Consider the following 26,190-nt stretch of genomic DNA (forward strand, 5'->3'; position numbering starts at 1 on the left):
GCCAGAACATTAATAAACGCGTGCGCAGGCTATGTAAATGGAATTTTATATTGTACATTTATTTCATACGTTAACTCACCTGTGCAGTTACATCGAAACTGAGTGAATGAATATTTCCGTAACATCGGATTGTTTGTGAACTATTCGAGTAAACGAAAATTGAAAAATTTAATTATTCATAAGACAGCTTAAACTCTCGCAGGAATTCGAGGAGGCTTTCACGTATACGTTGCACGTCTCGCTGCTCTTATATAGGTACAATCGATACTAATGTGTACTATTGATTCATTACAATAATTCCACCGAATGATTGTACATGAATGGACTTTGTATTAGTAGACATTTTTTTTTAAACTAATTGTAGGAATTCAATGTTATTTATTCGCGTAATAACGGTGACGTATTACATAAGAACGATACATTTGTGCGCTACAATAATTGGTTTTCAGACGGTTTAATCTACACGGGTGACATATTAAGAATCACCGGTTTACATTGGATGTATGTGTGTAGATATTACATCTGAAAACCGCAGCGTGAGTGTACGCAGGCGTCGCTAGTAGTAAAAATGGCGTCCGTGGATGTTGAACGTATCAAGGTAGGTGTCATTTTTTTTACAATTTTATGTCTATTTACCTTTCTTTCGGTCACCATTGTTACCCGAAATTGTTGTTTGAATGTCCCTCTCTGCGTACAAACATACACACGGCTATTGTCGTCGCATACGTAGTGTTTGGAGCACGAAGGGCGTTGGTTCTCTTCTGTCACAACAACAGTATTCTCGATGAAGCGTTATCGCTCCGTTTGGAGATAGTACAGCTAATTTCCGGTCTGCTCGTGGCTCGTAATATTTATGGATTATTCGTGCTTTCAGCTGGAATCTAATATACGTAATTTGAAATTGTCTGGCCATGTTGGATTTGACAGTCTTCCGGATCAATTGGTGAATAAATCTGTGCAAAATGGATTTGTATTTAACATCCTCTGTATTGGTACGGAACATATCTGATTCTGAATGAAGTATTACTCATTCTTGTAAACATTTGTGCTAATTGATATTGTTTTAATAGGAGAGACCGGTCTTGGGAAATCTACACTCATGGATTCTCTCTTCAATACAAGCTTCGAGTCTACTCCAAGCCCTCACAATCTTCCATCTGTGAAGCTTAAGGCACACACTTATGAATTACAAGAGAGCAATGTTAGACTGAAGTTAACTATTGTTGATACCGTTGGATACGGAGATCAAATTAATAAGGAGGATAGCTTTAAGGCAGTTGTTGATTACATTGATGCTCAGTTCGAGGCCTATCTACAAGAAGAGCTGAAAATAAAACGCTGCCTAGCAACTTATCATGATAGTCGCATTCATGTTTGCCTATATTTCATCTGTCCTACCGGTCATGGGTATGTATGGCGCATAAGACATGTGCTGGATGCAAATATCATAGCTTCGTTATTTAATTATTTAATTCATATGGAATTGCAGGTTGAAGTCCATCGATCTTGTGTGTATGAAGAAGCTTGACACAAAAGTAAATATCATTCCAATCATTGCCAAAGCGGATACAATATCCAAGACAGAATTACAAAAATTTAAGAGCAAGATCATATCCGAATTGCAAAACAATGGAGTCCACATTTATCAATTTCCCACCGATGATGAAAGTGTAACAGAAGTGAACACTAGTATGAATGCCCATGTACCCTTTGCAGTAGTCGGTAGTACCGATTTTGTACGAGTGGGAAATAAAATGATGCGTTCCAGGCAGTATCCATGGGGTACAGTGCAAGGTACAGTATCGTACTGTTGTTCAAAAATCAATATTTCGTACAGTATTCAATTGATTGTTTTTCAATACAGTGGAAAATGAATCCCATTGCGATTTCGTCAAACTGCGTGAGATGCTAATTCGGACGAACATGGAAGATATGAGAGAGAAAACGCATTGCCGTCACTATGAACTATACCGTAAAAGGCAATTAGAACAGGTGATTATATAAAGTATCATTTTTTTTATATATGTTTCAGCAAAACTATATATTTTTTTTACCTACGATTTCAGATGGGCTTCAGTGACGTGGACAGCGAGAACAAACCAGTTAGTTTCCAACAGACATGCGAAGCTAAGAGAACCCTCCACTTGCAAGAACTCCAGCAGAAGGAAGATGAGATGAGGCAGATGTTCGTAGTGAGAGTAAAAGATGCAGAGGCTGAATTGAAGGAAGCAGAAAAAGACGTAACAATTGTTTCTTCTTTATTCATTTTTGGCATTTTAGAGTTTCGTTTGCAGAGCGATCATTTTTGTTGTAGTTACACATTAAATTCGACACGCTGAAAAAAGATCATACGGAGGAAAAGAAGAAGGTAGAGGAGAGCAGGAAGAAACTCGAGGACGACATTCTAGAATTGAATAGACGGAAGATGCAGTTTACACAGCAACCCCAGCACCACACGTTAACGCTAGGGAAGAGCAAGAAGAAATAGAAGAGACACGGCATCGCGCATCTTCTTACTCCATAACGTAATGAGTATTATTATCTTAATTATTTGATACTTGACTCCCCCAAGATGAAATATTAAATTATCCAAAGTTTCCAAGGCGCTGTAATTTCCTTTTTCTTATATTACTTATAACTATAGGTTTTACTTACGCCAGACTGATAATCATGACAACAGTGATGTTTACCAAATTTAAGTTACTTTTATAATAACATATGCACCATGAAGAAACAAATAAAAATATATTTGTTACTTATTGAACCGACTCGTTTGAACAGCATTCATCATCGAGTTTCCGTCACCTGTTGAGCGAGCGAGTCCGTAATTAAATATTTTATTGTTCAACAAAATATAACAATTAACACAATTGCATTGTACTTACATGAACCTAACGTTATTAACCGTACATGTTACGTGGAATATATGAAACGATTATGACGTAGACTTTACAAAAGCTTGTTTTGGTTGCTAACGTGCAGCAAGAATTGAAAATATTATAATATGCAATACAATTATATCACAAGTCATGGAAAAAACATTCGAAAATGGTCGTCGTGCGGCGATGTATATTCACAAATCGACCGCAACTTTCACAAAATGAATTCCTGGGAATCCTAAAATCAATCGTTGTTTCTTCGGGATCGCGCAATTTCCTCCAGAGATTTGTCAGACGACGCCTGCCTGTTGAAACAAATCGATTTTCGGACGAAACGATGCTCTCTCGTTTCGCTCGGGGGCAAAAAAAAAAAGGATAAAGAAAACATTTTCAATACTCTGCGTGGAAGCAAGCAGGTACAAAACAACTTAATCTTTAAGTGTATAGACAAGACTTACCGAGTAACGCGTTTACAATAATATAATATGGCGGAATCGCTTCGTTCGCGCGTAGCAGAGATTAGTCTACGCAGAACGCACCGAACAAAGTCTCGTTGCATCGCGCGGCTACACAATGTTGTTGTTCACCATTTACAAAATAAATACAGTCTCTGCGCCAAGAAAATTGCGTAACGAAAAAATATCCAAACGCAGACCGCGCCCCGGCGGGGGGACGCGCGAAAACAGAAAATCCTACGATAAACCCGTTGGTCAATTGAAGGGAATAGGAAAAATGTCTAACAAAAAAATCCTCGAACGACAATAGCCTCAACGTGCCGACAATACTCGTCGCGCATTTCTTTGCTTTGGTATTCCTTTGCACATTCCTGTGCCCTTGCATTTCTGTGAACCCAACAAACACATCGCGTAATTTAATTTCGCCGATAACGTCCTCCATGATACCCTTAGCCTACGTGTTTATTATAAAAGTACAAAACATAGATATATATGTATATATATGTATAAATATATATGTATGTATGTATTATGGCAGTTATCGTGAAGCATTTTTTTGCGATTGTTCAGCCGATTTTTTGGGTACGCGTCGATTAATGTGCCAAACGTGTGATAATTAATTTCAGGGTCGGCGAACATGTCGCCGTTGTAACGTGTAAATAAAAGGAGCAACTGCCTTGACATTATCCTGCGAGCAGAAAACGTACAATTACCGAGGTAATACGCAATGGTAAAAACACGAGACCGTTTCCATCGTGTCCGTTTTCGTGATAATCTGTAACGCGATCATAATTTCGCTGCGATCCATCGTTCCGATCGCGTCGAACACGATGAACAAAAACGAATGTATATTTACAACGGAGAAAAAGTGTGTTTACACTGTGTGACCGACCCTGCCATTTGTTGTAATTTATTATCTATGTGCCTAAAGATATTTAAGTGCACTACGGGATACGCCTTGACCGGCTGCAGCAATGACCAAGTACGGGATTGCAAAGTGTGATACTTCAACGTCTCGGTGAACAAATTGCGTTTCGCAATCTCGCGGAGACTCGACGGTGAACCTTAAATCGTATAGTTTTGCGAGACGGAATCGTTCGTGGGAACATACAATTTCCTGTAGCGTTAAGGGGGAGTAGAAGCTCTTGACCTAGGCTGACATTACCCGAGTCCATAATTGCACTTCCTTCTCTAATCACGTGCGTGGGTAAAGTTCGAAGTATCCGCCGGTTGGAAGTAAGTCAATTGGTTGCTCGAGGCCCTCGAGATTTCAGCTGTTCGCTGTCTTCGCGACGCTATTGCAAATATTTAACAACTCCCACGAATTCTCTGACACTTAAAGCTACAATTCTTGATAGAAAATCGACTCTCTAGACCGAGCGATTTTCAAGATGCTACAGGTCCGACCGAGGGGAGATGGTTAAAGGTTTTCGTCGATTGTAGGACCATTTTCTACCTGGTCGGACCAAGAGAACCCCTTAAAGGCGACCTAAAGTGGAAAACGTGGCCTTCAGCAGCTAATCGAGTTCGATCCAACGATTGTTACAATGCCGGCAGTTGGACCGTGGATCGTTGTCTTCGCGGCGAACGACATTCCGATACGGCCTCTGAACTGGCGTCATTTCAACATACCGTCTGCGAACTTTGGTCATTGCGGTCGTAAAGCTACCTCTACCAGGTGCATTGCCCTCTTGTCTGTTTTCTGTTAGACAATTTCCAAATCAAGCGTCAATATGCCTGTCATTCGTGGAATGCATGACGCTTAACCCTTTCATTGCTGTATAAAGATTTGAGCGTTTAACGAGCAATACCGCGGTCCTAAATCTCCCGTGGAGCAGATCGTATGCCGAGTATGGATCGTCGATCGCGCGATCCCCGCGCAAAGCATCGATCCCTAAACGCTCAATGCAACGAAACGGTTAAACGTTTAAGCGACGAAGCGAGTGAATATCGTACAAAAAATAGTCTTGTACTTTTATTACGCGACTGGATTAACGGTAGAAGTACAAATAAATATGCAGGTTGCGTTCGCACGTGTTGGGCGAATACGAGGGGCTCACCGGGAGCCGCGCGAATCGCCTTCAGTTTTCTAACTTCTTTTATTTAAAATACTGAAGATGACCGGATGTTTCGAAACGCGGGCATCGGAAGGGACAGTTTTTCGATCGCTACGTTACACCGACCTCGCGGAACGTTAATCTCGTCGGAAGCAATCATGAAAATGGTACCGAAACGGTAGCACACACTTAGCTGCCCCACCCCTCGCGCATCCTGTACAAACGCAACGCACGCCTCGATAGCATACAATGGAAACGATTAAATGTAAATGCACGTACATTCGTCGAGAGAAAGAGAGAGAGAGAGATTAATCGATAGAAGGGAAATATAGAGTAGTAAGAGGTAAACGCTCGAGCGAGAGCTGTGCGGCTCGGCTCGGGCCTTCGCGCGCAAGAAGATGGCATATTAACACGCTTGCAAGGACGTATACGTTACAATGATTAGTGCTCCCTAGCCGTTGTTACAATGACATGTAAGAAAAAATAGTGCCATCCCCTGTATAACTTATCCATCTAAAAAGATAGGTGCACTCGGTACCAGTGTGCATGTAATCGCGATAGAATAGAAGACATGTAATCGTGTGATAGCGGAGACGTGCCGCGAGATACACTACACCCGGAGGGGGGGCCCTTCGCTGATAGCACGGATAAACCCCAGCCAGCGAATCCCTCAACATCGTCAACGCACCCGACAGCGGTTGGAAAGAAGGAACAAGCCGCGGTTTCGCTCCCGCAACCATGACTCAGGCATCGATCGTGCACCCCGTGTTCTAGCAGCCGGCAAACCCGCGTTTATCCTCTCTATCAGCGTGGTTCCCCCCTAAAACTCGTCACGGTTCAGTCACCTTCCTCGGACGCGAACGGAACGGGAACCGGCGGCCCCGGCGTGCCTCGCAACTCGCGTCTCGCCACCCTGTCGACGAGCCGTGTGTACTCTACTTGTACGTAACAGACTAACAGCAGCATGAACGTGAAGTAGCGTGGACTTGTAACAGGCACTGTGCTTTTAGGCTAGCGGGCCGAGACGAATTCCGCCGGCGGGCTGCGATACTTGGCGCGAATTGGAAGAAAGTTGGTGTGCTTGTTGCCGTGGGGTGAAGGCGGCGTGCTCTCGCGGTTGAGGGTCCTCACCTGACAGGGATCATGCCTCGCCAAGAAATGCTCCAAGGTGTCCCAACCGCCGCCCACTCGGACCATCATGTGTCTGCCCTTCAGCAGCTGCGAACACAAGGTACCCAGGGGGTCATTAGCAGTTCCTACTCGGACGCGCTGGATTTCATGTTTCAAGAGGATTCGCTGGAGCACCCCAATGCGCTGGGACGCATTGTTAACGCGAGAGATGCAGGCTATGGTACAAGCACCACGGAGACGTTGAACGTTGGCTGGACCGTTTATATCGATAACTCGAAACTCGTATAAATTAAAAAATTCGCAACGCTCATGGAATAACGGTATATATTATTTCAGGGTAGATGTCCCAGTTATCGCGTCCCTGAATGAAAAACGTATAAAAAGAGGAAGTATTGTTACCTATAAGGGCCAAGGAAAGGTGTCAATTTATGTACAGAATTTTCGTCTTTTCTTTTTGATACGTTTTTAATTTGGAGGTATGATAATTGGAGCATTTATCGTAACTAAAATAATATCGAAATATCAATATATATTTTTATAACAACAAATCCCACGTTATATCGGTATTATTTCCTTATTTCGTTCAACTAGGAGTCATTAAAGATTACAGTAATGTATCTTACGCTCTTATTATACATATAACCGCCACGCTTTTATAAAGCATATCGTAAGTGAATATAATAACGATAAGGAAATAGAACCGGTTAATGACCTTTGCTTAAAGAGTATCTCAAATATTATAACGAGATCTAAAAACCGGTAGATGCAGATAATCCCACCGGTATTCCTGAATTTCGGTTCCTATAAGCATTATGAAAGTGCACTCAAAAATAGCCGACACAGTACACCGATATATTTAATTTTAAGAATCCCTGGGCATCGCAGACCGAATCCTCTGAACTCTGACAAACTCGTCGTATCGATCAAAGTAATTACTGACCCTGATGAAGACGTTCCGCCCAGCGATATGGTATCGGCCTTCGCCAACTTTGCGCACCTTCAGCTTCGAGCACTTCTCCGACGGACACTGGCAGAGTCTCTGAACAGCCTCCGTCGCGCGCCTCACCTGAAACAAAGAAGAAGACGGTGCAGAAGCAACGGCGACGACGTATTTTTACGTCGACAGCGGGACGGTCGGACGAAGAACGATCGGCTGTCGGACGATATAAATCGACGGCGGCCCGCGGGGAAAGTCGCGGACTCGGTGCCGCGTAACAACCGCTTCTGCGTACGCTGGAATTCGACATGCGATAGTCTACGTGCGTGCAAACGCATACGTGAAAAAAAGCTTAAAGGGAGCCGTTTACTTCCATTGTTCCGTTCTTCCTCTCTGCCTTGCTCACGCCATTCATAGCGAACGTGACGCGATGCGAGCTCGGCGTGGAGTCCTGGCTTCCATGCCGCTTCGCGTCGACTGAGTTACGGTAAAAACCTTTGACTCGACGTAAAAACATTTATGCGATAAGAAATATATATATTTGAGAAATATGCGAATAGGTAATGAGAACGTTTTATCAAATCGGATTGAACGCGTCTCGAAGACATTTAATTGTGCGAAGAACCTGACGTGGAAGCAGCTGGAAAGGAAATATTATTTTCCATTCATGAATATGGAATAATGAGGAGTGCATAATTTTTGTACATCCTAGGATAATAATACAGAATAGTCGTTCGTTCATTTACGTTTAAATTACTGGATAGTTATTAAGCCCAGGCTTTTACGCATATTGTGATTCCCTATGTAATATTCAAAGCGATAATCAAATATTTATTTCCTGTGGCAAATATTGGTATTCCATTTAATTTTATCGAATATTATATTACATATTTTTAAATAAGAGCGTGGGAACTCGGAATGTAATTACGATCATGAAAATAATTAAATATTCCGACGTTACGACGAGAACCGCAAAGCAAGATGTTGAATATCGAATATTTTATAGAATTATTTATGGATATGTGTATTCAAAATTGACAGAAGATATCTTGACACGCGATAATTGCTAGGTGGGGCTCGCTTAATGGACACTTTGACAGATCGGTTTCTGGCATCAACTGTTTTACCTTGCGATCGAGCTCCGTTATGGGCCCGGTGTGTTCCGGCGGCTCAGCTGGCGAGGGCAAAGGTGAGCTCGACGGTGATGGAACCTCGTCCGGGTCTTCGGCGCTTCCACGCGACCAATCGTCCTCCGTGGTATCGCTCGGCACGCCGTCGCTACCCTGTGGTCCATTATCACTGACCGACCGCCGCATTTCTGGCTCGTGGGTGGTGCCCGTCGTGGTATCCAGCCATCTTGTCGCTGACGAGGTCACTTCCGACGCCGAGCTACGAGACAACATCATTTTTGTACCATTCGATCGTAACCAAAGATGGAAACATTTAGGTATAATTTCATTTGAGTCTCTGGTGTCAATAATTTTAGTAATAGAGAAATCAAATTTTCTTTCGATTTCGAGCAAATAAATGGCATTAATTTTAAGTACCTTATTATAATTAGTAAGTACCGTGCAGAGTTATTGTACAATTTTAGCCTAATGTATCCTGCCTTAAAATAGAAACCATAAGCTTTCATTCAAGCTAAGTTGCACAAAAATAGCTCTAGAGAAATGTATCTTAAAGTCCCTCTGAACTTTCTCTTTTAAATCTTGTGAACCCCATGACACTGGAGCTACGATCTTTTTAATTTTTCAAAATAATCTCGTCGTTCCGAAGCGATATAATTTAGTCTATCTTAAAGTAGACACTCGCAGCTTTAATTTAAGCTAAGTTGCATATAAATATCCCCACGAGAACATAATTAAAAATTTATCCAAATTATCGCTTTTAATTCCTGTAATTTTCCTCTGTCTTTTTCTAGGTCTCAGAGATCCGGAAAATCTTCATCGTGAATTTATGAAACATTTCTACATAAACTTCTACAAAGATCCACGATAGGCAACGCTTGAAAGTAAGAAATTCACGAAAGCTTTCTGAATGAAGTTTCTGTTCGTTTCACAAGACGCCCCCAAGAGCAGCGTTCCACCTAGAAAAGTTTCACAAGCACAAGTAACCTACTGATTTTCTCAAATGATGCATTCAAAGTTCGTTTCGATCCCCGGTATCGCAACTGGTTCGCACAATTACCGCCCACAAACTCGCCGCGATTAAGAACACACGCGGGGGGGGCTTTTGATTTCACTGTTTCGATTAAAAGGTTCCGTGGCACGCGCCAGTAACACGATACAGTAATCGCCTGTGATTCTTCGTTCAAAAAAAGCTTGCTCGGAACTGTTCTTTTTTTTTCCGCGACAACGGTAGTTGAGAGAGAGAGAGAGAGAGAGAGAGGACGCGAGAAAGACCGCGCGCACACTTTCTGTTGCTTATCATAATTACGGCGGCGTATCTGCCACGGGTTTGCCGTAAATACCGTAAGGTTTACACGCCATGAAACACCGCCACTCCTACGGCGCGTTGCGTTACGGTTGAGGTAAGTGTGCGCGCGCTTGTCTTTCTTAGAATGCAACGCCTCGCAGATTTACCCATTAGGCGAATCCTTTTTCAGCAAACGCAGAGTCTCGTTTGGTACGTTCGGACTCGGCGTTGTTCGCTTCTCGCTGCGAAGCCGTGTTCCAGCGGGTCGTAGGTCGTTATTGAGACAGACCGCGCTCCGCATCGCTCCGACGAACGTGCTGTTTATGCTACAGACACTTGCCGGGAGTGCAATTATCGTTGGAAAAATTAGACACTTGTTTCTGTTTTTAATAATGCTACGTTACAGGGATTACCATTTAGAGGCTTCGGCGTTAGCTGAAAAAATTACTGGAACAAATCGGTGCCTAAGGGATGCTAATGATTTACTATCTTTCTTGTCGATCTCGGCAAAAAATTTGTGCAGCGTTGCAGGTATTAAGTATAACTATACGTTCATAGCTGAGATAATTGTAGCGTATTTAGTGCTTTTTAGTCGCATATTTCATTCGAATTATTTGTCAGAAATTATTTTTCTTATTTACTCGAATCGCAATTATTCCTCAGAAATTATTTTTCTAATTTATTTGAATCAGAATTATTCATCAGAAATTATTCTACATATTTATTCGAATTACAACTATTCATCAGAAATTGCCCTATCTATTCATTTCAATAAAAATTCATTATTCCATCTAGCTAATAATTATTCGTAACGAATAACGATTATTCCATATCCCTTTTATTTATTCGAATGAATTCGTCGGATACTTTGACCAAAGACCCGACAACCCCGTCTTCGGTATCAGAGAAACGCAACGCTTGCACCCCCTTTGACACGGCCGTTCGTGCTATCCGTTGAAATAATTAACCGTCCCTTGCTCCAGCTGGCTGCGAGAGACAGGGCCGGAACCGAGATTCGAAAGAGTGATTCGCTAGACCGCAAACGGAATAGCGATCGAGCGTCGATCGGTTTCGACCGGGAGGCGAGAGACGTCGTGACGAGAAAAGCAAACCGTTCGAGGGGATCGGATAGACGGTTATCGTAGACTGGTCTCCGTACCTGCTGTGTTTTATCTTCTCGGCTGGTGGTCTAGGCGTCGCGGTCGGGGACGGTGATTGGAATTGCCAAGAGACGAGGCTGCTGTGTGATATACCGCTATCGGACAAACAGTGGAGATCCCTCTCTTGTTCGGCGGCAATTTCCCTCTCGAGCTGCACGAGCCCCGGTGGCTCCACCGAGTAGATCGAAGCCAATCGAGCCACCTCCAGCAGGCACAGCACGACGTTCCGTGGTTGGCCGTGGAGAACTGCCAATTATAGGTATCGTACGCTATTAAATAATTGCACATTACGGCGTACAAGCGTTATTATATGAGCCAGATAGCGCATAATGCGGGAGACGCGGAATATCTATGGGAACCGCCTGGATGTGTCCTTCTCATCCTACAATGGCTAACCCTTTGCGTACGGTCCGAGCTTCTCCTGATCCCCGCTAACGAACCGGATCGTTTTACTTGTTCGCAGTATTTCTGGGAGGAAATTTTCCTTCATAATTCATTTTCCTTTATAGGATGAATATAACGTCTTAGATCTGATGCTAATTATTAAATAGTGGACTTTATGCGTTTATGGAGAAAATTGATAGAATATAGACTAGTAAAGAGATTGAAGGAATTTATGTATTTGCAAACTATTAATATTGTTAGTGAAAGAACAGAGTTTATAAATATATTATTATTAGTATTATAATTGGCTATTGGTTTTTAGAATTGATATAAACAGTTTTTACATATACTATACAAAAAAGTCTTAAAATTTCCAGCAGTTCTAAATACTCCCAAAAATTTACCCCTTTCTATCAAAATTAAAAATATTGCGCTACTATACGACAGTATAAGATTATAAAAATATATCAAACGATCATTCACGTACCAAAAACTACATATAGCTTCAATAATATAATATAATACAATAAACTATAATTTAATATAAAAAACAAAGAATATATAATGATTAAAACAGAAATTAGATATAGACAACGATTTGCCATCTCCTAGGCTCTAGACTGGAGATTATGCTCAACCACTGATCTAAATTCAAGCATCGTCTTAAAACTCCTCGCTATGCATCGGTCGAACAACGGTTGTGCGCTATGTAGGACGCTAATGTCGCGGATCGGAGCAATAAGAACGCGATTAGCTCCAACTTAATCAACTTATTATACACCGCTACCATATTTTATCACGGAGCGAGAAATCTAAAGCTGCGGACGAGACTTGCACCGTTTACGGAAGTGGTACTACGACTATTAGGACCGTCGGCAATTGGTTTAGAAAATTTAGAGCTGGAAATTTCGAGTTGAAAGATGAAAACCGCAGCGGTCGCCCGGCAACGACGGATACGGACATTATCAAGACTGTGCTCGCTGAAAATCCGCGATATGGTGTGCGCAAGATAGTGGATGTCACTAATATTCCCAAGACGTACGTAATCATTTAATCAAGATATGCGAATCGATATGAAGTTTGGGTTCCAAAACCGCGTCTCTACGTGCGATTTGCCTCTCCAGCGACATGAAAAGGATCCTTTCTTAAAGAGGCTTGTCACTGGAAACGAGCCTTGGATTTTATACCAAATTGCGCATCGAAAACGAGCTTAGTCCAAGGAAAATAGACCTTCGACTGTTGCGAAGCCTGGACTTCATCCGAAGAAGGTTCTTTCGTGCGTTTGGTGGGACTGGAAAGGTGTAGTGTACTACGAACTCCTTCCTCAAGGTGCTACGATCAATGCTGACAAATATTGCAATCAACTGGATCAATTAAAAAGCCGCCGTAGCAGAAAAACGGCCAGAATTGGCGAACCGAAGAGGCGTCATTTTCCATCGCGACAACGCAAGACCGCGTGTTGCTTTGGCCGTAATGCAAAAATTATTACAGTTTGATTGGGACGTTCTACCTCATCCTCCTAGCTCCCCAGACCTTGCTCCATCCGATTATGACTTGTTCCTCTCCTTAAAAAATTCTCCCCGTGGTAAATCTTTCAAATCCATAAGCGAAATAAAAGCGCACCCGGATGAATATTTTGCAAGTAACAACAATTTTGGAAAGAGGGCATAATGAGGCTTCCTCAGAGATGGAAGAAGGTTACAGAACAGAACGGTTCATATATAACATAATAAATCCACCTTAAACAACAAATATCGTGTATTCATTTCGCATCAAAAAAGGGGAAGAAACTTATGGGTCACCCTAATATAAATCTCCATCACGAGTCCGACTCGCTAAAGTATGGCAAGGGGTTTACGATGTTGCCCCAAGAAGAAACAAATATTTTCTTTTCGAGTAAATTGTCCCGCGGAAGACGAACAGATGCAGAGGGTCGAGAGGGACGCGTTCAGGCCTCTCGTGACACCAAGAGCTCCGTAGAATATCCCGGCGGACCACGTGGTCCCCGGCTCCGCGTTTCCACGTAGCCCGCCGTTCTTTTTTCCAAGCAGCTTGTGTCGCGTGCGCGCGCACACACGGCCGCGTAGTATTGTTTTCGATGGCATTCGAAACCGGTCAGGCGGCGGCGAAGAGCCCTCTCCCGGCTGCGTTTTTCTCCCCGCGGGACGCGGGGTAGAGGGACGCGGTTAATTCGAGGCGATTACTCTCGCCCCGGAAACGTTTTGAATTTGCATACCCGGCCGCGGGAACGCGAACATTCGCGCGTTGTAATTGCAGGGATTCTCCGGTTTTACATTGGGCCATAGGCTCGTCTTCTGTCGCGGATGATGGAGAGAGAGAGAGAGTGAGCGCGAGCGCGGGGGTGGATCGATACGCGCGGAAATTGGAATTAATTGGCTAGATTTACCGAGATCGTCGCTCTCGAACAAAAGGTTCTCGTGAACGCCCAGACGACGGCAGAACTGAATGAAATTCTCCATGTTGTCGCGGGAGAAGAAACTCCGTCTGGCCGCGTTCTCCCAGCATCGGCTCCTTATCACCGGGATCGGCTGCAAAACGGCCAATAAAACATTTTATTATCGACCGTTCGATAAGATATATTTAAAAGGGAGTTATCTATTTTTAATTTTTGAATTTGGAAATCGTGAAAATATATCTGAAAGAAATTTATTTTTTAACTGCTGAAATAATTACCTTGACGCAGGATAAAAATCGCTAAAAATCTAAATAAATATATTGTTATCTTTTAAAAGGCGGTACAGTATTTCGAAGTTCTCGATTTCTTCCTTTCACGAAACAAAAAACTCGTTATCCGCTCGAGAGACAACGTGTAGAGAATTTCTCGTCTATTGTTAGGCCAGACTGTTTAGCCGGCGAGATCATAATTACTCACCCCTTTGGCACGGCCGGCATCGATCGCCACCCTCGCTTTCTCCTGGATGACTCTCGCCAATCGACACACAACCACCCCGTTGTCGAGCGCGTCGAAGAAGTTGTCGCCGGTCACATACTCGGAGTCTGTAACGCAAACAGTGTTTTTAATTAGTCGAGAACAGAAAAATTCCCGCCCTCATTCTCTCTCTCTCTCTCTCTCTCTCTCTCTCGTCTCTTCTAATCACGCGGCGTCGACGGAACCGCTCTCCCGACGTATTGCGTAAACGGTCACTTGAAAGCAGTCAAAGGTATCGACGAAGTGGCGCCATTGTTCGGAACAATGGAGAGCAACCCTCCTCCTCTCCTTTCGCGCTCCTCGCCGCAGCAGTCAAATTCTTTCGGAGCCGGAGGGTGGTGACTTCCGCTTTTGTTACAGAAATTTTCCGCGAACCGTTCTCTCGGCCCAAGTGCACGCCGGCAGAAATTTAATTACACTCTTTTGTGACGCTTCGCTCGACGGAACAATAGTCGAGGTTAGGGGGACAGGGTGGCTTTATTCGTTTCGATCGCGAGGTGACAGATTTTTAGAATGTTTCGAGATGACCAGTGAACGAGGTAATTTGTTTATTAAGTCGATTTTTTAATGGGGAGATGGTCAGGTATGTGGTAAATTAAGGGTGGATTTTTAGGTGAAATAAAAATTGTGTATAGTGTCTGCGAGGCTAATAGGTTCTTATCTTTAATAAGTTTAGTATGTTTAAGGTAATATATTGACATTCTTGGCATATTTTAATTTTTTCGTCGTATCAAATTTATGATAATTATATTTATAGTATTTTTAAAGTATTACTATATATTTCTCCATGTTTACCGTGTGATTATGTTCGCGTGATTAGGTTCTCTGTAATTCTTTTAAATAATAGGGATAATATTAATAGTAATAATAATAATCGACTCGATTGATCTCGTTGCTACAAAAATATAAATATTCCAAAATTTAATCTAATAACTAATAATTAACAACGTTTAATAACTAATAATTAAGACGAGACCTTACTAGCATAAATTATATTTATCAAGTACCTAAATATCTTGTTCCGTGGATCCTTTAATAGCAACGTCAATTCCAGTATTAAATCAATAAAACTAATCTGTATTAAAAATCTATTATGCCAATCTCTTCCTTGCTTCTCAAACTACTTCTCCACAGAACTTCGTCCAGCCTCTAAATCCCCTATGCTCCATAACAAGCCAATAAGCTCCGCAAAAAGCCCATAAAAGTCTCTCGACAAACTCCGGTAGCCGGATCGTTAATTGCTATCGCGGACGATGCGAGACCCTTAATGCGGGCAGCGTGGCAAATTAACCCCGAGAGATCGATCAAACAAGGATATCTGGGAGATGACGGGACGGCGTCGGTGAACGTGAGAATCGATCGAGCGCCGGCCTGGATCGCGTACCAGATTGATCAGTCGAAACCCGCTACCTACGGCACGGCTGGCTCGAAATCGGCATCGATCTCGACCGGCACGTACAAAGAGAGCCAGAGAGAGAGAGAGAGAGATCTCGCGATCGCAGCGGATCATTACGCAGCTCGAATCCATTCATCAAAGCGATCGGATCCGTCCGTAGAGGTTAAAGAGGCGTACCGATCGATGCATCATGATCGCGCCGCGATTTTTCACCGGGCACCGGTTAGAAGCTCGCAACGCCGAGGATGATCCTCTCGATTCCGGCTGATCGGGTTGTACCACTTCTGGATGATCGTCGTCGGTGGCTGAGCCGGTATTAAATTCTTGCGCGTGGAGATGAGGAGAAGGCGAAAGGAGGGGGGAAACGAGGAGGAGGAGGCAGGAGGATGAGATCCGTCGAAAAAATCGTAGCCGGCTAGAAACTCGAGGAACGGTGTGTGCTCGGTCAAGCGGGAAATGATCTAGCCGGGACACTCTCACGATAGGCCAACTCGCGCGTGACTCCTCGAAATCATTTCAATTTCGTTCGTCGCCGTGTAAACCGAACGGAATCGGGTAGAGAGGGCACTTCGATATATATATATATCTATATATATATACGTGCATATCGGCCGCGCAGGTATACACGGGTGTGTGTGTGTGTGTGTTGGTGCCGCGCATTTCGTTTCTGGTTTCCCGTACGGTGTACGGCGGCGGACTCCTCGGCGTCGATTCTCCCACGATCCGCGGGATTGGAACGCTCGCGCGCGGACCGAGAGATCGACGCCGCGGCAAGGGGAATCTAAGGAAAAGCCCGGGCGACACGATCCATGTGCCACGTATAATAGATATAGGTGGGATACGATGGGAAATAGGAACTAGGTTGGGCCCGTTGGCAGCGATAAAGCCTCGCAGATACGGATGGTAATGAGAACCGGCGCGGCGAGGCTCGTGACTCGACCCGGTAACAATAGGGTTGCACCCGGGGCAGAACAACCGGGCGGAAAAAAAAAGAAGAAAAAAAATGGTTTTAACGGCCCGGGCTTATAGAGTAAAGTCCATCACACGTTCCACACACCGCGCCGTTGCCTAACGTGTGTACGTGCGCGCGCGGGCTCGTGTTCCCGCCGCGTACGTGTTCTCCTCCCTGTTCCTCCACGGCGTTTACGTGCGGCCCCCACGGATGCCGACTGAATCTGGATCGCGAATATTGTTCGCATATGGCCGGGACACAATGGCGATGCCGGGCCCCGGCACTCCGCCACGTGATAACAGCTGCTCAGCTCTACCGAGAGTAGGATGCCGTTTCGATCTTACGAAAGATCACGAGCGCGAGTGCGAACAGAGCGACGAACTACCAACTCGGTCACCCGGAACTAAATATAAAGCGATATACTCGCGAGCACACGCGGCTAATTTATGTTTGACGGTGTGCCCTCACCGCCTCTCCCCCTCCCCTTTCCCTTGTCGCACCGATAATGCCGCGCGCTCGAAGAAAGCCATTCCGCAACCGTACAGGCGGTAATTAGATGCTGATACCGGGGCGAATTCAGCTGGGAACATTGTCCTGTTCCGGAGATTTATAACCAGACGGTACGGGAGGAACTTCTTGTAAACGTTTCAATAAACGGGGATAGGCTGTGAGTATTCGTCCCGAGAAAGTGATAGCGGCGAGTCGGAGTGTAACGGGCAAATTGGGTGGATAGGGCATTGTCTTTTCGGAGATTTATGGCGCGTTGATCTCCATCGTGTTTCCGTGTCGCATAGTTTTCAATGAGTCGCGTCAGAATCTCGACTGATCTGGATATTTTATTTCTTGACATTACGTCAGGTCAACGATCTATTATTCTTTATTATATTATATATGTTATATTCGATATTTTATTCTTTAAAACTTTGCACTCGAACGGTGACTATGAAGCACCACTAGAATTATCCTATTACGTTTCAGAATAATTTTTATAACAATAGAGTATAGTTTGATGAAATTGTCGAGTAGTGAAACTGTTGCTGTAAGTCGCAAGAATCAATTTTGAATTAATAAAAGTGCACTTTATTTTTTAAAATAAAAATTCTATGAGCCTAATAAAAATTCTATGAGCCTAGTAAAAATTCTATCAGATTACCAATTATTATCGAATAATAATAGTGCGAGTTAAGTAAAGAAAAAACAGCTTAGAAAAGTTATCGGTTGTTATTACAATTAAGACAGATCAAAGTTATTTTTATTTTATTCGACGGTTCTCTCCGAGATCGCGCCGCAGCGGAACGGTTAAAAAACACGAAATTGATCGTTCGTAAAAAAAAAAAAGCGTCCGACCTCGCGGCAATTTTCTGAGTTTCCGAGTCGCGTAAAGAATAACCGGGTATTCGTGATCCGGTCGAAGGGCAGCCGGTTTTTGAATCGTCGGCGCGCTGCGTGTCGCGTTGGTTTTATTGACGAAGGCATCTCCGGGCGGGCTGCTCCGCTTCGTTTCCTTTCGACCGCGCGGTGTATCGATAGCCATCGTACAACACCGTGACCTGCATTTCCTTCATATCCTTGATACGCCACCCTTCGATTTTAATACTCGCTCCGACCTCTTTTAGTACGATTCGATCCTTTTTCAGCATCCCCGCCGATCCGATCCGATCCGTCCTTGGCATTGTTCGATCGGCGCATTAATTCGAGCGCGATATATCACCGCGATTGCTTGTTACCATAAAACATGACTCGGCCCGACGATTTTAATTTCATCGTGTACCACCGGACCACACACAAGCGCGCGCGCGCGCGCGCACGGGGTATCCTCCGACGAAGGACAGTCGCGCGCGAGTTTACCGAGCGGACGCGATTCTTAACGTTGCGATTTCATACATTCTCCGCGTATACGATGTTTATCTCCGCGGAAGATTTATTATCTTCTCTTCGGGCATAGTTTCACCTGTCATCGTCCGTCGTTGAAATCGTCCGGTGCGCGAAAAGACCGATCGCCGGACCTTTCGCCGGAAACGGTGTTAGTGGAGGAGACATTCTAAGTCGCTTGTAACAGCGTCATGCTTTTAGCAGTGCTCTCGCGCGCAGGATAACACGATCGAGAGAGGAGACAGGCTATGCAAATTATTGCAATCCGGATCAGCCGGCACGAGAACGCGAATAAATCTCTGTTTATTATTTTAAGCTGGAATCGCTTAAAAATATATTTCTGTATTTAATTTATCCATTGCTTATATATTAAGTTGGAACCACCGAATTCAGTAAAAATATATTTCTATATTTAATTCACCCATTCCATATATATTATAAAATTTATTCTGTCCCGATTTTGAATTGTTCCAATTGATATCAAATAAATAATTATTTTTTACTCCGTAAATCTAAACATTACATTATCTGCTGCAGTGTAACCCCTAACTCGCGACCTCATAATTTTCGCTTCCTATTTTGTCCACTGCATACCTGCGCGTCTTGTCATTTTATAATTGGCGAAGCGTATCTGTTGCATAAGAAACAAATTTAACATGTATGTATATATATTTATCTTTCTACTATATATATAGAGTAGAAAGATAAATTGAATATAATTTTCGATGCCATTAATTACGTTATTCTACAATAATATTAATAATATATAACCAACGACATCGCGTTAACATCGAATTACATTTCGTCCCTGATTCGATTACGTCGCGCAGCATTTATACGCGCGCAGGTATTTATATTAATATGTCGATTATTATTAAACATAGTAATTCGTTTGAAACACGGTGCTTAACACGATATTAATTCTACCGCGCTCGAACAGTATTTCTAATTGAAGGAGAAGGCAACAAATATTACAGAAGCAACCTCCATAAAACTTCTCCTTCGCCTGGCAGAAAACTACGCGAGACATTTCGAACTTTTTTTTCCCATGGGAGAATTAGCATAAACCGCGCGCTTAAGCCTCGGAGGTAGGTGGACTAATTAGCACTAGGATTCCCGGTGCCAAGGGGTTGACGAAAAGAAAAAAAAAGAAAATCGGCCTTTTAATTTCCGCTCCGTGTATCAATTTCCGTCTCGTTCCGATGCGCTCAAAGACCCCCGGGGCATTAAACGGCTTTCCACGAGATTCGGGCTCATCGAAAGGGTCGACGGGATAAATTGCTGAACCGTCTGGCCGGTTCACGGCTCGCTGCCCGTCCATGGCCCGTGCCAAACAGGCGCGCGCGATCGCAGCTCGCGTACGCGGCGACGACGAGCAGTGCGCGCTCACATTCGCACACGCTGCGAGCGTATTAGGATAGGCGTACGCCCATTATGCGTAATGCGGCTTCAGGTACTGCACACACCGTGGACGAAGGGAGAGAAGAAGTGGCACGAAGGAAGAGGGGTGCCCGGCCGACTTCCGGTTGAGTCAGACGCGCCGCGGCTGCGGGAGACCACGGGGTGTGGGTCGAAAGGTCCCGACCGTTCTCGCGCATCGCGCAAACAATTTGCCTGGAATTTCGGCGATCCGCTAACATCGACGGCTGACACTCTCTCTCTCTCTCTCTCTCTCTCTCTCTCTCTCTCTCTCTCTCTCTCTCTGATCGCGCGCGTGGGAGGATTCTACGTTTATACGGTGGTCTAGCTGGCCTTGGCCCACTCGCTTCTACGCGTTTTTAAATAATTCGCTGTCCTGTTCGGTCTGCCATTTATGTGCGCGCGCATCTCTGTTTGATAACTTTGATGTGATTTTTTTACCGAGTTTATAGATTGCAATAATTTATTATTTATAGTGGTTTATAATTTGTACTAATTTCTTATTTACAGTGGTTTATAAATTATACTAATTTATTATTTACAGTGGTTTATAAATTATACTAATTTGTAATTTATAGTAATTTATAATCAGTACCGATTTGTAATTTATAGTAATTTATAATTTATACTAATTTGTAATTTATAGTAATTTATAATTTATACTAATTTGTAATTTATAGTAATTTATAATTTATACCAATTTGTAATTTATAGTAATTTATAATTTATACTATTTTGTAGTGTATAGCAATCTATAATTTACAATTTATTTTTGATTTAAAATATACATTCGTCGCGCTTAGGGCTCAATAATTTTAAAAATAAATCGATGCAGATAAATGGTTAAGGAGCGACGAAACCTTTACTAGAACTCTTTTAATACTCTATTGATTTTTAGCTAATAATTGGTCAACGTGAAGTTACAAATCAATTGTAAATAATATCATAAGACATGCGGGACTTTCAAAGAGTAAGTAAGAGTAAACTTACATGACACATTGTTTCAAAGATGTGCAATCAATTTCGCGGTATTTACCGATTTCTGACGCACAGCAGTTTGCTCTTTTGCAGAGGTGCATCGATGCAGTTGCAAAATGAGATTCTTTAACGGGAGACTGTTAGGCAATAGTGTTAAAAGATAGCTTGTTATAATCAAAGGCTTAAGAATTATGGAAAAATAATTATTGCATCGAAATGTATGTATTTATGACAAAAATAGAGTTGGACGAAATGAAAAATTGCGAAGGCATCAGGAGAAACTAAAATAAAAAATTATTATATTATTGTTAATTTATTGAATCTGTTGCAAGAAGGAATAAAAATATAATACTATAATATTATAATATATAAAGGCCGTAGATAATTGATTTTAACCCTGGAATTATTAAACGAGGCACAGTGACTGGCCTCTGATTTTTTCAGAGTTTCTAAATAATATATTAGTAATATATTATTAAGAATTATAAAAATTATTATATTATATAATTCTTATAATATAATATTCTTATAACATCAGAAACTCTGAAAGACAAAATTAGAAGCCATTTTGACTGTGCCTCGTTTCACAATTCCAGCGTTAAAATCAATTATCTACGCGTTTTATCAACCACGCTAATAGCAATTTCTCTCCATAAGTCGCTCGAAAATGCTCGAAATTTATAAACAAAATCCACAAGCAATATTAACACAAATCTCCAACGAACCATCTCAATTCTAAAACATCAAATTTCCATTTCCTTAATGCATTTTAATCATTACCGATTTACTTAATTACACCTCCTCCTCCAAGACTATAAAATTAGACACTGAAACATTTATTATCAAACTTATCCAACTCCACAAAGATTAAAAACATCGTAAAGCTCTGGGCAGCCGATGGTATACCGTTCGTTTCGGCAATATTCCGGTATGTGGCACAATTTCGGAATAATCTCGATCTCGGCGAGCGCGCGCGGACGACATACAAATCGGGCGAGCGCAACGTAGGTGGAATCCTTGATATTCCCAAAGCCAGAAATTAATCGGCAGCGATCGTGGCACCGGTATGCGGGACGCGTTTTGAATACATCGCTCGGCTAACCTCTTTTCCGCGGACTTACAAGCGCCGTAGATCTTAACTGCTGGCGATCTACAAGCGCGCGCTGTCCCGGCCCTCGTCGAACATAACGAACATCGGGACGCGCATAACGAACGTATAGCGGGGGGAGGGAGGCTAACGCGAGCGGGCTTGTTATCCTCGCTATAATCAGGCAAACAAACCAGCGGAACCAGAAGTTGAATCGGAATGGAACATCATTCGGAAAATCCGGGACGCAGCGTGGCGTCCGAGAGAAATTTCCATCGATTTGCATACTCAGCCGGAACGACGATAATTGAACGGATCTCGGGCCTCGTAGACGCAGCTCGAAACAAGCTCGAAATCGGCTCGGAATCGGCTCGAAATAACTCAGTTCAAACAGACGCGGCTTCTACGCCGATGCGCCGCAATTGCGATTATTTTTCCGCGTACGGTGTCTCGCGCGAACACGCACCCGCGTGTCTGTCGTCTCACCCTTTTGCATTAACCCTTTGCGCTCGAAGCCATTTTAACAGTAAATCTGAAATAATTCTTCTAGTCTACAATATTTCCATTTTAAGCGACGAATTGCATTTTATACGTACAAAAATAATTCTTTGTGGTTCGTAAGAACAGTTTGATTTTTAACAATTTTTCTAAAACTTTGCAAAAATTTATTTTAAAAGATGACAGAACAATTTTAGTCGTGCTTCAAAGCCATCGAGTGCAAAGAGTTAAAAGAAATAAATTATGATTACAAACTTTTATAATTTAGAAAGTAAAGTGATATTACTAAATATAATAAATATTGTTCTAAAATTTAGAGAACAAGAACCTCGGTGTCAACTCAGTAATGCGCTTCGTAGCGAAAGGGTTAAATTCTGCTGCACCCCTCGATCGAATGCCGGCAGGAGCGTGCTGGTCGGCATGCACGGTGCATTTCAAGCGTCCTGGGCTTCGATGCGATGTACAGTGTGGGTGCACGCTTGAATCGTACACCCGCGAACGAGAATAGTCGCTATAGAAGAGACAGACGCGCGCGCGCGCGAGAACATCGTTGCAAAGGCTGCCGACCTATCTCCGCCCGGTTCTGGCCTTTGAAGCTACGCGGTGAGTGGCGTGTCACCGTGATATTGCCCCCCGCGCGATATAATTAGACGCGACCGATCAACCTCCGTATGATACCGCTTCGACTCATTACGGGCTCGGACACGTGTGTTTCCCTACGGATGTTTGCCGCGCCGCTCGCCTTTTCCTTTCCGCGAAATTTTTTCTTTGGTGTCCTCGCGAGGGGTGGGTCCTGGTCCTACCCCTTGCCGGGTTATTTTGTTTGCAATTATTTGATAGGAGAAATGGAAGATATTTGTTAGGAGAGATGGAAGATATTTGTTAGGAGAGATGAAAGATATTTGTTAGTTGAGATGAAAGATATTTGATAGGAGCGATGGAAGTAATTTTGTGTTCATTGCGTATTTAATTGTTCATTTAACCCCTTGCCGTACCATTTTCTTCATAGTTACAAGAACGAGCACTTTTTCTACTGTAACAATTTCGTAGAAGGAGAAGGAAAAATATTTATTGCGTTTGTCTACATTTATTTGAATGGATAAATACCGATGACGAGGGGACAGAATTTTATTCTGGCTTAAGAGAACGGAATAACATTTATACTTAATGAGATATTAATAGAAATCTCTATGACGAGCCAGACTCGTCAAAATACGGCAAGGGGTTTAATATTGATGATATGAGTATTGAATTTGATTACGATTTAAAGGACACTTCTATAAAATTTTTCAGACTTTCTTCGTTTACATACCATTTAACCCTTCAATCTGTCCTAAATGTTTAAACTAATAAAATTCGATTATCGAAAGATACGAAAGCGACGAATAAGCTGAGTGCAGCAAGACTTCATATTTCATTTAATTTCGCAATCATTTCGTACCACGTATACGCAGTTTCCACGAATGAAACAATATAAAAATAAAGACAGGCATTATTATAATTAAATAAACAAATTTCGAAATGCACTTTTATCCACTTGAAAATCCGTCATCTCATATCCGCCAACTTCATAACACGGCAATAAATCGACACTTTAAGCGTCGCGAGCGCAGTTATCTCGTCGCTCGCCCCTGAAAGGGTTAAGAAAATAAAGCGAGACGTCCGCAGCGAGGATCTCGTTAAAGGTCGCGGCGTTAAGTATTTCGGGACAGCCGTTTCCGCGGTGGAAGAGAAAGCAGCGAATTTGCTTGCGCGCGCGAGGAACCGGTGCTCCGCGCGATTTCGGTCGAATTGAAATCGTTCTGGTCGCATCTCGCGAGACGACACGTTGCCGCGGCTGATCCGCGTATCGGTCGTTTTTTTTTACACGGGAGACCGCCTCTCGTGTGTCGCAACGTTTCACGGTGGTCCAGATCTTGCGGCTGGATTTTGCCTCGAGGTCGCGGCGAAACCGCCGCCGCCGCCGCCGCGCTCTCCGTTCACCAAAATATATGGCAACGGTTACGAGAGACATTTCGCGGCGAGACAACCTGCCCCCACCCTCCCCGCTCCCCCTCTCTCGCCATCGATAACAACGGTCGGCACGCCACTGTAGATTAAATCGACGCCCGAACCCCGAACAAATCGATTCCGATCACATCGATATACCGTCACCGGGAAACCGCATCTTTATCGCCGCGATAATGGACGTCGATGAATCACCGGTCGAACAACTTCCATTCCACCGTGTTCCTCGTGTTTTGAGAGCGACGTTTTTTTACGAGATCGTCGACGATCGACCTGATCGATTAACTATACTTTTTTCGAGTATTTTTAATGTGGCGACAAAGCATGCAACTCAGTCGTAGCTTCTTTTATTTATGCTAAATTTACGAAATAGTAATGGATTGATTAATTAAATTAAATTTATGACAGAATATTTTGGTCGCCGAATAAGTTATTAATTTTTACGAAAAATCGGTAATAAAAATATAATTAACTTTCTCTGTGATAAAAAATTTGAACACTAAATTCAACAGTCGCTACTTTTTTTACATGAAAAATAGATTGACTATGCCAATCAACAAATTGATAAGAAAGAATAGCCACAAAGTAATCGTCAGTAGCATTACAATTGTTTTCTTATGAATTTTATATACCTATAGATCAAAGCTATATCTATATTCATACATTCTACAATATTTATTTAAACATATATTACAGAGGAAATTTTAAAATACAGTTCTAAAACCAACATTATTTAATCTCATTTCTTCAATTTTTGTTTCACAGTATTAATCGATTTATGCGGTGAATAGTTTAAGTATAGTTAAGTATTCGGAGTTCTACAGCATTTTCAGATCACCAGATGTTTATTGCTCGACGGGGATTTTGTAACCGGCACGGTGAACCTCCTTTTCGCCCCGCGCCGACGCCGCGATCCCATAATCTTCGGTAGGAAACGATGCGATTTACTTTACTAAAACCTCCTTCGACGTTCGATATACCGGAGCGGTACGGTTTTACGCATCGCATCGGCGCCGTATTAGGCGAGTACTAGTTCAGAAAGGCGGTCACGCGCCGCGCGAGATTGAAGTAAACGTCGCCTTCTCTACGGAGAGTCGCCTCTGAAAATCGATCTTCCGACTCGCACAATAAAAAGCTCGCGACTCCTGGCAGAACCGATGACACGGTTAACTGTGGCCAAGTTGTGCATCCAGCGACGACGAGATAATGCTATTGTCAGGAAAAAATTGCATCATTTTTGCGCTACGTTCAAGAATCAGTGGTTGCTATTATCTTTCTTTTAAATTTATTACTCCCTGTGTGAGAAACAAATATTACTAAATTTAATCCTTTTTGCAAGATTCAACAAGGTATTCCAAAAGTCACTTGTAATTTAGAAATGAGGAATTCTTGAGATGATTTGAAGCAACTTTTTCCTTTACAAAAATGTTCTACGAGCCTTTGTTTACGAATTATTAAGGAAAAACGTAGACCAATAAGAAGCAAGTTCGCTTGACGCGACGCGGCTGAGCCAATGAGCGGAACTGGGCTCCGCCTCTCTTGTTAGTTCGACGTGTTAACGCCAGAGGAGTTCGACTCTCATTGGTCGGCGTTTTTCGTTGATAACTCGTTAA

The 26,190-nt window shown here is 42.9% G+C and overlaps 2 protein-coding genes across 4 annotated transcripts in view; one reads left to right on the forward strand and one right to left on the reverse strand.

Annotated features, from left to right (window-relative positions):
* The first annotated feature begins 453 nt into the window (after window positions 1-453).
* Septin2 (septin 2) lies at window positions 454-2,605 on the forward strand. The gene is made up of 7 exons (XM_078196097.1): window positions 454-598; window positions 875-992; window positions 1,071-1,407; window positions 1,490-1,794; window positions 1,865-1,992; window positions 2,067-2,240; window positions 2,315-2,605. The coding sequence occupies exons 1-7, from the start codon at window positions 569-571 to the stop codon at window positions 2,486-2,488; spliced, it is 1,266 nt and encodes a 421-aa protein (XP_078052223.1). The 5' UTR covers window positions 454-568; the 3' UTR covers window positions 2,489-2,605.
* Window positions 2,606-3,371: 766 nt separating this feature from the next.
* LOC144478317 (growth arrest-specific protein 2) overlaps window positions 3,372-26,190 on the reverse strand; it is a 48,036-nt gene continuing 25,217 nt past the window's right edge. The window contains exons 3-9 of one of the 3 annotated variants that reach the window (XM_078196095.1): window positions 14,312-14,436; window positions 13,826-13,967; window positions 11,034-11,280; window positions 8,587-8,848; window positions 7,463-7,588; window positions 6,523-6,609; window positions 3,372-3,721 (exon numbers count right to left, since the gene is read on the reverse strand). In XM_078196095.1, coding sequence (XP_078052221.1) covers window positions 3,647-3,721; window positions 6,523-6,609; window positions 7,463-7,588; window positions 8,587-8,848; window positions 11,034-11,280; window positions 13,826-13,967; window positions 14,312-14,436 — 1,064 coding nt within the window. In that variant the 3' untranslated portion in view covers window positions 3,372-3,646. Of the gene's footprint in view, window positions 6,610-7,462; window positions 7,589-8,586; window positions 8,849-11,033; window positions 11,281-13,825; window positions 13,968-14,311; window positions 14,437-26,190 lie in introns of all 3 variants that reach the window. The other 2 variants (XM_078196096.1, XM_078196094.1) reach the window with 2 other exon arrangements.

Source organism: Augochlora pura, chromosome 2 (assembly GCF_028453695.1).
Source record: "Augochlora pura isolate Apur16 chromosome 2, APUR_v2.2.1, whole genome shotgun sequence".
In the NCBI taxonomy this organism is placed as follows: domain Eukaryota; kingdom Metazoa; phylum Arthropoda; class Insecta; order Hymenoptera; family Halictidae; genus Augochlora; species Augochlora pura.